Source organism: Tarenaya hassleriana, unplaced genomic scaffold (assembly GCF_000463585.1).
Source record: "Tarenaya hassleriana unplaced genomic scaffold, ASM46358v1 Cleome21, whole genome shotgun sequence".
Taxonomy (NCBI): Eukaryota; Viridiplantae; Streptophyta; class Magnoliopsida; order Brassicales; family Cleomaceae; genus Tarenaya; species Tarenaya hassleriana.
In genome coordinates this window covers 1,134,689-1,147,118 of record NW_010965451.1, presented here as the reverse complement: position 1 = coordinate 1,147,118, position 12,430 = coordinate 1,134,689, and the positions used below count along the sequence as shown (strand labels likewise).

General features: G+C 39.3%; 3 protein-coding genes across 7 annotated transcripts; 1 reads left to right on the top strand and 2 right to left on the bottom strand.

The window, feature by feature from the left end:
- Window positions 1-542: 542 nt before the first annotated feature.
- Window positions 543-5,586, bottom strand: LOC104814341 (serine/threonine-protein kinase 38-like). Of its 2 annotated transcripts, XR_771893.1 has the most exons (15): window positions 5,471-5,586; window positions 4,512-4,785; window positions 4,075-4,249; window positions 3,736-3,819; window positions 3,353-3,594; window positions 2,852-3,086; window positions 2,496-2,575; window positions 2,332-2,416; window positions 1,961-2,092; window positions 1,755-1,868; window positions 1,517-1,564; window positions 1,317-1,401; window positions 1,184-1,240; window positions 1,026-1,107; window positions 543-738 (listed from the first exon to the last, which is right to left on the bottom strand). XR_771893.1 is itself a non-coding variant. In XM_010542337.1 (14 exons), exons 2-14 carry the CDS (start codon window positions 4,727-4,729, stop codon window positions 1,076-1,078), a joined length of 1,587 nt encoding a protein of 528 aa, XP_010540639.1. In that variant the 5' UTR covers window positions 4,730-4,785; window positions 5,471-5,586; the 3' UTR covers window positions 785-1,075. The 2 variants fall into 2 exon arrangements, 1 of the variants encoding a protein (XP_010540639.1); XM_010542337.1 differs by lacking the exon at window positions 543-738 and having other exon boundaries at window positions 785-1,107.
- Window positions 5,587-6,099: 513 nt separating this feature from the next.
- On the top strand, window positions 6,100-8,594 carry LOC104814339 (coatomer subunit epsilon-1). Its single transcript, XM_010542336.2, has 7 exons — window positions 6,100-6,362; window positions 6,455-6,544; window positions 7,009-7,160; window positions 7,506-7,641; window positions 7,725-7,880; window positions 8,007-8,086; window positions 8,255-8,594. The coding sequence occupies exons 1-7, from the start codon at window positions 6,189-6,191 to the stop codon at window positions 8,346-8,348; spliced, it is 882 nt and encodes a 293-aa protein (XP_010540638.1). The 5' UTR covers window positions 6,100-6,188; the 3' UTR covers window positions 8,349-8,594.
- Window positions 8,595-8,830: 236 nt separating this feature from the next.
- LOC104814338 (UDP-arabinose 4-epimerase 1) lies at window positions 8,831-12,386 on the bottom strand. Of its 4 annotated transcripts, none has more exons than XM_010542332.2 (11): window positions 12,341-12,386; window positions 11,500-11,625; window positions 11,032-11,156; window positions 10,768-10,881; window positions 10,572-10,679; window positions 10,389-10,480; window positions 10,160-10,301; window positions 9,988-10,082; window positions 9,712-9,841; window positions 9,421-9,565; window positions 8,831-9,314 (listed from the first exon to the last, which is right to left on the bottom strand). In XM_010542332.2, the coding sequence occupies exons 2-11, from the start codon at window positions 11,558-11,560 to the stop codon at window positions 9,067-9,069; spliced, it is 1,260 nt and encodes a 419-aa protein (XP_010540634.1). In that variant the 5' UTR covers window positions 11,561-11,625; window positions 12,341-12,386; the 3' UTR covers window positions 8,831-9,066. The 4 variants fall into 4 exon arrangements, with proteins under 4 accessions (XP_010540634.1, XP_010540636.1, XP_010540635.1 ...); XM_010542334.1 differs by having other exon boundaries at window positions 11,500-11,616; window positions 12,341-12,365; XM_010542333.2 differs by lacking the exon at window positions 12,341-12,386 and adding an exon at window positions 11,819-12,314.
- Window positions 12,387-12,430: the final 44 nt, after the last annotated feature.

Sequence of the window (12,430 nt, the reverse complement as noted above, 5' to 3'; positions counted from 1 at the left end):
TAAAAATACAAAAGTCTAGTCTATGGATAGATAAAATGGAACAAATAATATCATCATTGCGAATATAAACTCCCGCTTATGTTTTAATTCTATTCGCCATTCGACATGGAATTTTTCAAATGATCTTTCTATATGTACATGTAGCCATATTGAGAATATAGGATCAGTTCAAATCCAAAGGTATATAAGATGATTTGGGTTTTGTTATCTTGCTCAACAAGTGCCATATGTTGACATTCTATATATTCCCGTTGACCAAATTTCCATACACACATACCTCCCGTTTTAAAGATCATTATTTGTTTAAAATATATGGAAATTTATGAAAGAACAGCCATATACATATACACATACACACATATATATCTTCCTTGACTTGCTGCTCTCTTTAATTGGTTTTTAATAATGTTCTCTCATGGATTCTTAATATTTTCCTCGTGTTATATAGTATAACAAATATAACATCGAATTAGAATATTACAAGCTCCTATTTAGATTATATATAGATTTTTTTTATTAAAAAAAAGCTCAAGCCACTAAGCTATATATGAATATTTGATTAAATTGTGTAATCGATATCGAAATAAAATCGGAACATTTGTTTAGACGCCAAAAAGGGCGAAATTTGAACAAGAATTTTAATGATATATATGATCAAAGCAAGAGCACTTGATTCTCTCTCTCTCTCCAAAACTGTTCAAAGTGGTTCTTGACCTCACTTTCTCACAAGTGCTTGTCCTTTTCCCATCATTTGGGATTTCATGTCACCAAACACAAAAACAAATTGGAATAATTCGCCTTTTGCATATCACCGCACACAAAATTTTAAAAAATAAAATTCTATTTTTAATGTACAAAAAAGTCCGCAATGTATAAGAGAAGAGGAGAATCATAGAAACATTTTAATATGTATCATTCATTTATTTCTTTTTCTTTTTAGTTAATCAGATCCCTATTTGCCTATCAAGCATAGTGTTACTTGAGAAGAAGATGCAACTAACATTGGAGAAGGGTATATATATTACCTTCTTCCTTGCTTTCCATCTTCTGAATTTGCGGTTTGTCAATCGGAAGATTAATCTTGATTTCCCGGAGGATCAAGTGTTTCTGCAATTGTATCAAAAATGGCGTTTGAGTGATATTTCCAGCAAAGACTTTAAGGGTTTTGAGGATTTCGGCTTACCGAACAACGTCTTGAGAGACGGTTTCTTTGGCATCTTACTCTTCTTCTTCAGTTCCGCTGCACCAAAGTATTATTAACTCAATAGCGATGAATGTTTTGGGGGTTTTTTGTTATCGCGGAAAAAAATACTGACCGATGCCAGGGATATGATGCTCATCGACAATCTCGAGGTTCTTGAACGTATAACCGACGAAATTCACGTCCTTGGATGAGATCATCTGCGAGGTTTTACGGACAAATGTAAGATGGAAGATTTTGCATAGTGCAATATGCTTAGAAACGGTCATCAATGACGAAGCATTTAAAATGACAAGAAGAAAGGGGAAAATCTACCTTTCTCCAAGGGCCAGACTTTGATGAGGTTTGGCAAGAAGAAGGAAGCTGCACGAGAAAATTAACCGAATTTGCTTTACAAACCAAAAAACATGGAGGGTGAGATATTCGAACACATGATAAAGCTATTGACTGATATCCTGCTCGGTTCCATATCATTGTTATAGCAGTAATGGTCAGGTGAAAAACTTTCACATTGAACAACTGAAAAGAACAGAGAGAAGTAGCCAAGGCTTACCTCTTCAAACTTCTCGAAGTTTTGCGTGTCCAGTTCGTGCTTCACCTGTGGTATACACGGAGCATTTATCTCGTATAGTCTTTCCCATTCGATTCCTCTAAACCATGGATGTGCCTTACGGGAAAAAAAATCAAACATTTAAGTGATAAAAATAAACTAGAGTTAGCTTTCATTTTGGAAGATAATAAGAGAATGATGGGAAGTACTTTTATTTCATGAACTCCTTTGGTTCCAAGCCTCTGTTCGACGTTGCAGAGCAGCCTTCGGATGAGATCTTTGGCCTCGACGGATAGCTTAGCTTCTTGAGGAAATTTCAAGCAATGTTTCCAGTTTATAATCTGCGGAGATGAACTGAGCATTTGTTTGATATAATATATAGAAAAGTCAAACATTAGTAGAAATAGTCTCAGATCATGGCATATAATAGGTTCGAAAAGATGACAAAATTTACATAGTAGTCCTTTTGTGAATGGAACAATGAGCTAAATGAAGGACAGTTTCAAGATTTTAGACATGGCAATCATCGGAATCATTAAAAATGTATCAGAAGGATAATCAAGCCAGCATTTTTACATACCTTTCTACATGTTGCCAAAGGCTCTTCCGAATAGAATGGGGGAAACCCCACGAGCATCTCGAACATGATTGTTCCAAGGGACCACCTATAACAAAGCAGTTTTAGCATACCTAATTGAATAGTTGATAGAAACAGTGTAAAATGCAAGGCCGTAGTTGACTAACCAGTCGCACTCCATCCCATATCCTCTCTTCATCAGCACTTCGGGAGCAATATAATCAGGAGTGCCCACTGTAGAATAAGCCTAAGCAGTACATGAAAAACCCGTTATACTTGGTCAACAATTTAGAAGAGGTACATTACCCAAAAGAAGCATTAGAAAAGAGGTAAAATCAGAGGGAATTAAAAACTTCATGGAGATTAAAGCATTGTAAGGCTGCAGGATTTCTCCCTCAAGGAAAAAAAAATGCCCCTTTATTTCCCCTAAATTGGAGAAGAATCATCATCCACAGTATGTTCTAGAAGTATGCCAGGTGGAATATTGGTAAAGTAACATGGATAGAGACTAGAGAGCAATTACCAAGCTCCTTCTATTTTGTTGCCAATGTAATAGCTGTTCCTGCTGTGTTCGCTTAGGTGCAGGAGGCTTGGAGAATTTATCATACTCTGCTGCAGGCCTTGTACTCTTGTTAATGCCAACTACATCCTCCTTGAGATCTGGAAAATTTCTGCTTTCCAGGGACTTGCTCAATCCAAAATCCGATAGCTTGATATGACCATTACAAGTGATCAATAAATTGTCAGGCTTTATATCCCTAGAAAATCAAAGAAGAAAATTGAGAGTTAAATATTATAACACAATATTTAAAGATAGTCCACAAGCACTTGTAGAAACATACAATATGATGATCTAAGTATCAAGTTCAGACCTGAGTATCAAAAGTTCAGATACATTATGGACAAAAGACAACAATGTAAGAAGCTACAAGAGCCAGTTGCATGGCCAGCTTATCATAAGTTTGACAACATGAATATAATACGAGCAGCAACATTCTCTTAATAAGGGGATGGGAGAAAGAACCTGTGCACATAGTTATGCCTGTGGATAGACTCAATTGCAAGGACTGTCTGTGCAACATAAAACCGAGCCTCATCCTCTGTCAAGGTATCCTTTCGCATCAGCAGTGTCATCATGTCACCTCCAGGGAGATATTCCATTAAAAGGTACAGGTGTTCTTCGTCTTGGAAGGAGTAGTAAAGCTTAACGATGAAAGGACTATCAACTTCTGCGAGTAGATTTCTCTCAGCTTTAACATGTTCCACCTGATATGCACCACATACAAAAGGGAATTATTCTCCAGGTGACAAAGAAGCTTTCAGGAAGGATATCATGGTTACTTCTTAGGTCACAGGGACACAAATCAGATTCATAGAATCATAGAGATGCTGTGAGACATGCTTTACCTGGCCTCTACGAAGCATCTCGGATTTCTTTAGCTTTTTCATTGCATACACGTTTCCAGTAGATTTCTCTCTGCAAATTCTCACCTGTGAAGAGATGGCAGATATCTTACATCAATAAACCGAATAACACCATCAACAGGATTGCTCGAGTTCAAGGGAATGGAAGCGTAGCTTGTGACAGATATAGAGAAGGAAAAGAAAGTAAAACTAATCACAAGAGTTAAGAGAAAGACCTCCCCAAAAGTTAAGAGAAAGATCCACGTAAAGACAATGTAGGAGACAAGAAACTCAGCATATAACTAAAACAAGAAAGAAAACCACAAAAGTTAAGAGAAAGACCTCCCCAAAAGCACCCCGGCCTATGATGCTCAGCTGTTCAAAGTCATCAACCCCCATCTTATGTCTTTGCAAACGCATATATTCCATCTCCTTTTTCTCAAAATTCTTCAATATATTCATTTGCTCTTCCACGGGAACATCAGCATCAGCTAAGTTTTTTTCCAAAATGCACCGACTGTTTTCAAGAGCCAGCCAATGTCATAAGGTTTAATAAAAATCAGATGAAAACAGTAATGATTGAGACAAATCTGATTCTTGAATCAGAGCAAACATAACATGAGAGCACATTTACAAATCATAGCGCAATATTAGCGTCAAGCCTAAGTTGTAGCAAACAAATTATTAGATCCATAACTTTCAATGGTAAATTTATTCTCAAGGTCCCATTATCCTCAAGATCATATTCAGGGACAGCGGTAAGGATTCTGAGAACATACCGCTCTTTTCTCTCCTGCAAATTCTTCAACTGAGCTTTGTAGTGGTTTTCGATATATTGCTTTGCTGCTACAACTTTCTGTTTTGTAGCATTTGATGGTGCATCATTTATTGGAGGCTTGCCGATATTCTTCAGATTTGCCTCCTGTCCCTTCTTGGTAGGACTAGCTTGGTCAGTTTTTTGTTGCCGCAGTTTAAACCAGCTCCTTGTAGATTCCATTGTCGCTCCAACTGAATATAGACTTGATCTGGATCACAGTATATGCTTCATCACCACTGCATAGATGCAAATTACAAGCATAAATCAAATCGATGAATACAAGATATTGAGTGAAATGCAGAAACCAAGCGATATCTCCAAAACGGAAAAAGTGAAACCCGAAAATTCAAGCCGGGTGCTTCAAGAAATAATTCGGAATCACAGTAAAGAGTTGCATACAGAACTCGCACATCATATCATTTGATACACAAATTCATTGAAGAGGTACGCGTCCGCTATTCATCAACCCATGATGAAACTTTCAGGTCAGATTCGACCGATGATTCATATCACAACAATTAACATCTTATAACGCAAGTTGACTCCTCATTTCACTATGACTTTGTCAGAAAAGAGGTTGAAACTTCACTTCCAGAAAATCAATCTTCACGCACTGGCTAGCACTTCAATATACACATACATATACACGTTCTCTGTGTGCGTCAAAGTTCATATAAAATCCATAATCCTGCTCAAAACTCGATCAGAATCAATATGAAAACATCAGCAAATTCAACAGTAGCACACTTCTGAGTAAACTTCGATCGCGAACCTGAGTTACTCGACAACGAAGTCAAATTCCGACGAAACCACAAACACCAAAAACTCCCGACGAAATTCACACACAGAAAAACACGCAAGTCAAACAACCGAAAATTTCAAACTCGAATACAACCTTCGCAGAGAATCAAAGAGACTTACATGAAAAGCAATCCGAAATTAGATTTTGTTCGACGAATCAAACTACGCTTGACGCAAATTCACTTCGAACTGAAACGGAAAAGAGAGAGAAAAAAAATCTTAATTCCCAAAGGACATTACGGATTACGCATTACGGAGTAATAACGTCGGGTAAAGGGCATTTTCGTCCTACAAGAATTAACTGGGCCGGCAGACGCCGTTAATGATACAGTGACGTTGACTCGGGAACTAAAAGGAACGTTGCCGGTAACCGGTACATTCTCAGAGGGTATCATAACTGACACGTGTAGGTTAGGGCTGGACATTTTGTCGACCAAACGTGAGCGCACGATCACGGAATGGAAAACGGAAATGCTGACATCAGATGAGAACAACTCGCGCGCGAATTGGAGAAAACGCGTCTTTTCGGTAAGAAAAGATCGTAGCCGCTCGTTAACGGCACACGTGTCTACAAGATAACACGCTCCGGTAACCAATCATTAGACCTTCATGGGCCGAATGTGAGCCCAAATGCTGTCCATTAGGCCCAAATTAGATCCAGGCGTTAAAGGGGTATTTTAAAAGGTTAGGAGTTTTAGGCAATAATATAAGAACGTAAGGGACTGAGGTTAATTTATACATTCTTCTTCATTTCGTTTAATACTCTTCGGCTTTCTTCGTTTCGAATCAGACGCGGATCTGTGAGATCTAGAGGAAGGGGAGGAAGAAGAAGACGACAATGGCAGCGGTGGCGGCAGGACCAGATCATCTCTTCAATCTGAGGAACAACTTCTACTTGGGAGCTTACCAGGCGGCGATCAACAACAGCGAAATCCCTAATCTCTCGCCGGAAGATGCCGTCGAGCGAGACTGCCTCGTCTTCCGCTCTTACATCGCCCTCGGTAGCTATCAGGTGTGTTGAACCTCTTTCGAAAACTTGTTGTTGTTGATGTGATCTGGTTCGATCCGTGGAGATGCGATGTGATTGTGGATTTTGTTTCTCAGCTTGTGATCAGTGAGATCGATGAATCGGCCGCTACTCCTCTGCAGGCAGTGAAACTGCTCGCTTTGTATCTGTCGAACCCTGAAAATAAGGTAATTCCGTATATTATTTATATTTTCCTTTACGAGGCGGTGTTGTCAGTGATGTATTCACGTCGATTTGTGTTCCCGTCCTGGATTTACGCGGAATTTCTGATTACGGTTGCAAAAGGCCCCAAATTTGTACATGGAACAGTAATATTGAATTTTGGGTTACTAAGTTCAGTCTAGTGATGTGCATTTCATCCAGGCTGGGGGATCAAGTTTCCGAATTTGTTCGGTTATGGCTCTTTTCATGCCATTCACTGTAAAACAATTCATTCCTGATCACGCGGAGTTTGATTGGTCTTTGGGTCTTGCAGATTTTTTTTTTTCCATTCTGAATTATCTGGTTTGTTATAAATCTATGACCTGATTATATAACGTGTCCCAGAATTTCTTCTATTATGACTGAGGTCTACTCAAGAAACTGTTTTTTTTTTCTTTTTTTGAATATTGGCGTCTATCTTCTTGGTCAGGAATCAACCATTTCAAGTTTGAGGGAATGGTTGGCGGACCCAACAATAGGAAACAATGCTGTTTTGCGATTGATTGCTGGTATCATATTCATGCATGAGGAAGACTACAATGAGGCCCTGAAACACACCCATGCTGGAGGGACCATGGAACTGTAAGCTATTTTATTTGCGTTCTATGTGTATTTTCCGCTCTTGATATGTAAGCAGAGCGAAAGAGTGAAAATTCCCTAGCTTAACGGTATTTGTTTGGAAAAACTGTCAATCTGGGCTAGAACTTGAATGAGATATCGGTAATGATTAACAACACGTAGCGATATATCGTCTGTTTATTTTCATGGGCTGTTATCCCTTTTTTGTTTTCATCCAACTCAGTACTGACTTATCTTACTGTCTTTTTATGTCAAAATTTACGTGCTGAGTCTCCTATGGTGGTGATTTTCCTTTCTAACTCATGCTTTTTCTTACTTTGAGAGTACTGGTTGTTACTGCATTTGTAGGCATGCATTGAATGTCCAGATATTCATTAAGATGCACAGATCTGATCATGCTGAGAAGCAGCTAAGAGTGATGCAACAGATCGATGAGGATCACACTCTCACTCAACTTGCAAACGCCTGGTTGGACCTGGCAGTGGTATGTGATGATACATCGATTTTCTCGATGCACACTTTGGAGAAATGTTTATATTCCTACACTAAGCTTATCCGTGATTTCAGGGTGGTTCCAAGATACAGGAAGCCTATCTTATTTTCCAGGATTTCTCTGAGAAATACCCGATGACTTGCTTGATCTTGAACGGCAAGGCAGTTTGTTGCATGCATATGGGTAACTTTGAAGAAGCTGAAACCCTATTGCTTGAAGCACTCAACAAGGCAAGTAACACTCACTTCTTGATAAAAAAAACTTCACTAACTTTCACCGCGGAACTTGTGAAGCTATGTGATGAACAATGGATTCTGAAAGGACTGAGCTTGAAGAATTATTTACGATAATTGCAGGATGCTAAAGACACGGAAACTCTTGCAAACCTCGTAGTTTGCAGTCTTCATGTCGGGAAATCATCCTCACGTTACCTAAGGTAAAGAAAATTCTTCTACTCAGGGTACTAACCCACAATCTGTTTCTGGATAAACCCTACAAATCTGATCCCTTGAACAGAAATTCATGCAAAATCATGATGAATAATATGACGTCTCTTCCCTCCCTGTTGGATACTGTAACGATGAACTGTCCTGTCCTTTTGCAGCCAACTGAAACTCTCTCACCCGGATCACGTGCTCGTGAAACGGGCAGCGTCAGCGGAAGAGAACTTCGAAAGAGCTCTTCAGTCAGTAGCCTGAAGACTTCAAATCCATTTGGTCAAATGAAGCATCATATAAAGTGTTACTTACCACCTCAAAAAACCAGTTTGCTCTTCTCGTCTCAAACACCTATTTTTCTGACATTTGGGGTAGAAATCTAGCAGAGCATGATAAATCGCTAAGTGTATGATCAGATTTTGCCGTTGAATATGTGTGTGTGTGTGTGTGTGTGTTTTCTTATCCCTCACAAGTCATAAATCCATCACTTGCCCTCGTTTCATGTCATTGAGTTTCAGATCAGGTTTGAGAAAGAGCCTTCTGGTGAACCTTTCCTCAGAATGTGTGCCTATTATAGAACACACACACACACACACACATATATATATATATATATATATCCATTTATCCATCTAATATCGATATCCTCGACATTACTAGAGAAAGATCAAATAAGAGAAGGATAAAAGAGTATGGAAGAGGAAGCTATGTTATTATACTTCATAACTATCGGTTCCAATACATATAAATATGTATGTATATATATATTGAAATGGCTGCTTCCTAAAAGAACCTATAAAAGCCATTACAAATGAATATCAACGACAGTAATCAATCAAAACTCCCATATGCTAATATATATGCATATATATGTGTGGTGTGTCGCAGTAACCCGTCATCTCCTAAAAAAAAAATCTGATCATCTACCGGTAAAAACGAGTCACCTCCATCATCACTATCAAACCAACGCATGATGAGGTCAGTATGATGAAGAGGATGACGATGAAGTTCCATAGCCATGGCGGTATAACTTCTGCCATCTCCAAGCAATCCCAAGGCTCTGTTGAAGATCAGTGAACCGGGCTGTCCAGTTAAGCTCCTGCCTGATCTTGCTCGGGTCACTGTACACTTCCGCATAGTCCCCTGGCCGTCTTGGGAAGTATTCCACCTTTATATCGACCCCCGTCGCCTTCTTACACGCCTCCACAAACTCCTTAACTGATTTACCTGTTCCCACATATTAGGACAAACATGTCGGTTTTCCTTCTTCTTTCTGTCTTGATACTTATATCTTGCTTTGCCACCACAAACCCGTCATAGAGTTAGTTGTTACCTTGTCCCGTGCCAACGTTGTAGATTCCGACTTTACGGGGTTTTGCCTTTTCGAGAGCCTTAACATGGGCATCCACCAGGTCAGTTACATCTATGTAATCCCGGATGCATGTCCCATCACCGGTCTTGTAGTCTGTTCCTTTGATCTGTACACATGATCAGATACAACATCAATCCATGAAGGGCTTAGCGGATAAGTTGTGTTCTGTACTGTAGCTAACATCCCCTTTTGCAAACACTTTACATATCCACATATATATACACACTGACACATGTATAAGAGATCAATCACCTGCAAGCCCGGGATGATGCCTCGTGCAGCATCAAAGCAAGCACCAGATATCCGTCCATGCTCTCGCAGCTCAGGCCTCGGGGCTTCACCCAGTCTGCCCTCTGGGTCAGACCCGATAACGTTAAAATATCTGGCATTGGATAAAGGAAGAATCTCATCAAACTCTGGAAGAAGAAGAAGAAGAAGAAGAAGAAGAAGAAGAAGAAGAAGATATCCAACCACAACCAGTATATATAGAAGAAGCAGGCATACAGAAAACAAGAATGGCCAACCAACCTTAGGATCATAACAGCCATGTCTGAATTCTTAGAGAAATCCAATATGATATCTTCTGCCATCTTTTTCGCCTTTCCATACGGATTGATCGGTACCTGAAAAGGGTGTGCTTACACAGTTTAGTACACATATCAACAGTGACAGACTGTACGGAAAATTTCCCAACACTCGCCTGAAGAGTATCTTCTGTAATTGGCATCTTTTCAGGCTCCCCATATGTTGCACATGTGCTAGAATATATCAAAGTCTTCACACCATGAGCAGCCATCGACTCTAATACCACCAATGTATTTGATGTAATATTGTGATAATACCTACCGAAAAAACAAAAACAAAATCTTTACTAAGGTGTTCATATAAGACGGTAAATCAAAGACAGAAAAGAGGAACGGATGCTTCACTTGAGAGGATCTTGTGTGCTTTCCCCGACATAAGCAACAGCAGCAAAGTGCATCACAGCATCAAATGCATTTTCCGAAAACATTTTGTTCACCTGAAATTTCAGTTAAGGAAACAAGCTTTGCTATTCGCTTTATCGGTCGGTCCTAAATATAAAAACTGCACCAAGCTATATCAAAGGATACAGCCCTTGAATCTCCAAGATCGGCATAAATAAATTGAAGCCTTCCAGGTTCAGGAAACAATTCTTGCAAAACCTTGATTGCACCAATATTTCCACGCGAAAGATTGTCCTGCCATTGAAAAAGAAAAGATATTTCCCTTATACACTACTAGACGAATGAACTTAAATAAAATCCAAATGCAAGCCAGAAAACATACCACAATGGTCACACGATAAGAATCCTTCAGAAGACGTAAAGCTGCATGTGACCCGATATATCCAGCACCACCAGTGACTAGAACATGAGTAACCCCTGGTTCATGCCTTGAGAACTGGACAAGAAGAAGAACAACAAAGGAAGATCCAATCAACTGTCAAAACCCTTCCTTCCATTTATCATGCCACTGCAGACTATATATACACCGATACTTGAAAGTTAACGAAAAAGCGAAAAACTTGTATCGAGGAAATGGGAAAGTTACCACACTCGGGGTATTGAACGTGGGAGATTGCTTGAGCATGAAAATGCAAAGGGATGTAAGGGAAGCGGCCAAAAGAAACTTCCCCAAGTAATTGTTTTTCCTCTTTGGATCTGCATAATCCAAACCTACAGTTCCAAATACCATCAAGATCTGTGAATTTACACGTCCGAATTAGCAAAAGCTTCAAACTTTGATGAAAATACCAAGGACCCATAATAAGCTTCATGTTTCTATCAATCAAACCATGGATTTTACACAAACAGAGAACCGTTTTCTCCACTTCTACATTCTACATTGAGTTGACCATCAAATGCGGAACAAAGTTTCAAACTAATCTCTCAAAACTACAGAAATTTCAAAACTTTTAACCACCACATAACATTAAGAAGAATAAAACATTTATGATCTGTTTATCATCTATTTACACTCTATTGCATGGAAAACTGCTAGGATCAAGACACAACTCACCTCCAAGGGACATAGATCTGTTGTGCCTCCCTTGGTTTCTTGATCTAACAAAATTCAACATTGCGAGTCACTTCAACTCGCCGGAACAATCACCAATGCCCGATGATCAGACACGCCCTAATTTAGCTTAAAAACACGAAAGTGGAGATTAGAACCCTAAAACTGTGAGAATTCACAGATGAAATGATCTGCAAAAACCCTCAGTATCAGAATCTAGACAATTTAAAATAAGTGAAAATTTACGAGTGGTCCCTGAGAATAGTTTTAGAAAAAGGAAGACAGAATAGGCCAGCAGAAAAAGGAAAAGACATTGATGAACCTTTGCGCCTGAAAATTTTCCAGAGACGAAAACGAAAGAAAAACGAACTGATCAAGATGAACACTTTGCCGAGAAACAGAGGGAAACCCCCGGAAATTATACGCGCTTACAACCGATTCGAAGATCCGACAGGAGAAAATCGAAAACGAAACCAAAAGATTTGAGGGTCCGTAAAACTATTCCGAATGTGAACATTAGGGGGAAAAAATTATAAAATAAACGCCAGATTGGAATACTTTTGTCGGAGCGTGTCAGTCAACAAAAAAAAAATGACAATGCAGGGGGCAATCGGAGGAGAAAAAATCACACCGACCCAGAAAAGTTTCAACAAAACCAAAGCGAAATTCAGTACGCAAGATCCGAATCCCGCAACCGACTCCACGAAACAAAAAACCCTAGGAGAGAGAATGTGAGAAAATATCGGAACTCGAGCAGACGAAGAACAGAAAAAAAAATGGAGCCGTTTTTCGCAGAGAGGAAACAACCAAACGCTATAACCAACGAAACAAAAGAAAAGAGTACCTGAAGAAGAAAACAAAAGAGGCATTCATGGTGTCACATGTGCACCGCAAACTCCAAGAACACGAGAACTTCCTCTACGCTGTTCCTCTC

What these genes read in the sequence shown, in the direction of transcription:
- LOC104814341 (XM_010542337.1), bottom strand. Translation starts at nt 4,729, where the DNA reads ATGGAATCTACAAGGAGCTGGTTTAAACTGCGGCAACAAAAAACTGAC. An exon ending in AACAAAATAGAAGGAGCTTG is followed by an intron (nt 2,576 to 2,851) that starts GTAATTGCTCTC and finishes TGTACTGCTTAG; the next exon opens with GCTTATTCTACAGTGGGCAC. An exon ending in AGTCTGGCCCTTGGAGAAAG is followed by an intron (nt 1,402 to 1,516) that starts GTAGATTTTCCC and finishes AAAACCTCGCAG; the next exon opens with ATGATCTCATCCAAGGACGT.
- LOC104814339 (XM_010542336.2), top strand. Translation starts at nt 6,189, where the DNA reads ATGGCAGCGGTGGCGGCAGGACCAGATCATCTCTTCAATCTGAGGAAC. An exon ending in TCGCCCTCGGTAGCTATCAG is followed by an intron (nt 6,363 to 6,454) that starts GTGTGTTGAACC and finishes TTTGTTTCTCAG; the next exon opens with CTTGTGATCAGTGAGATCGA. An exon ending in TCATCCTCACGTTACCTAAG is followed by an intron (nt 8,087 to 8,254) that starts GTAAAGAAAATT and finishes GTCCTTTTGCAG; the next exon opens with CCAACTGAAACTCTCTCACC.
- LOC104814338 (XM_010542332.2), bottom strand. Translation starts at nt 11,560, where the DNA reads ATGTTGAATTTTGTTAGATCAAGAAACCAAGGGAGGCACAACAGATCT. An exon ending in CTTATCGTGTGACCATTGTG is followed by an intron (nt 10,680 to 10,767) that starts GTATGTTTTCTG and finishes TTTCAATGGCAG; the next exon opens with GACAATCTTTCGCGTGGAAA. An exon ending in AGCACACAAGATCCTCTCAA is followed by an intron (nt 10,302 to 10,388) that starts GTGAAGCATCCG and finishes TTTTTTCGGTAG; the next exon opens with GTATTATCACAATATTACAT.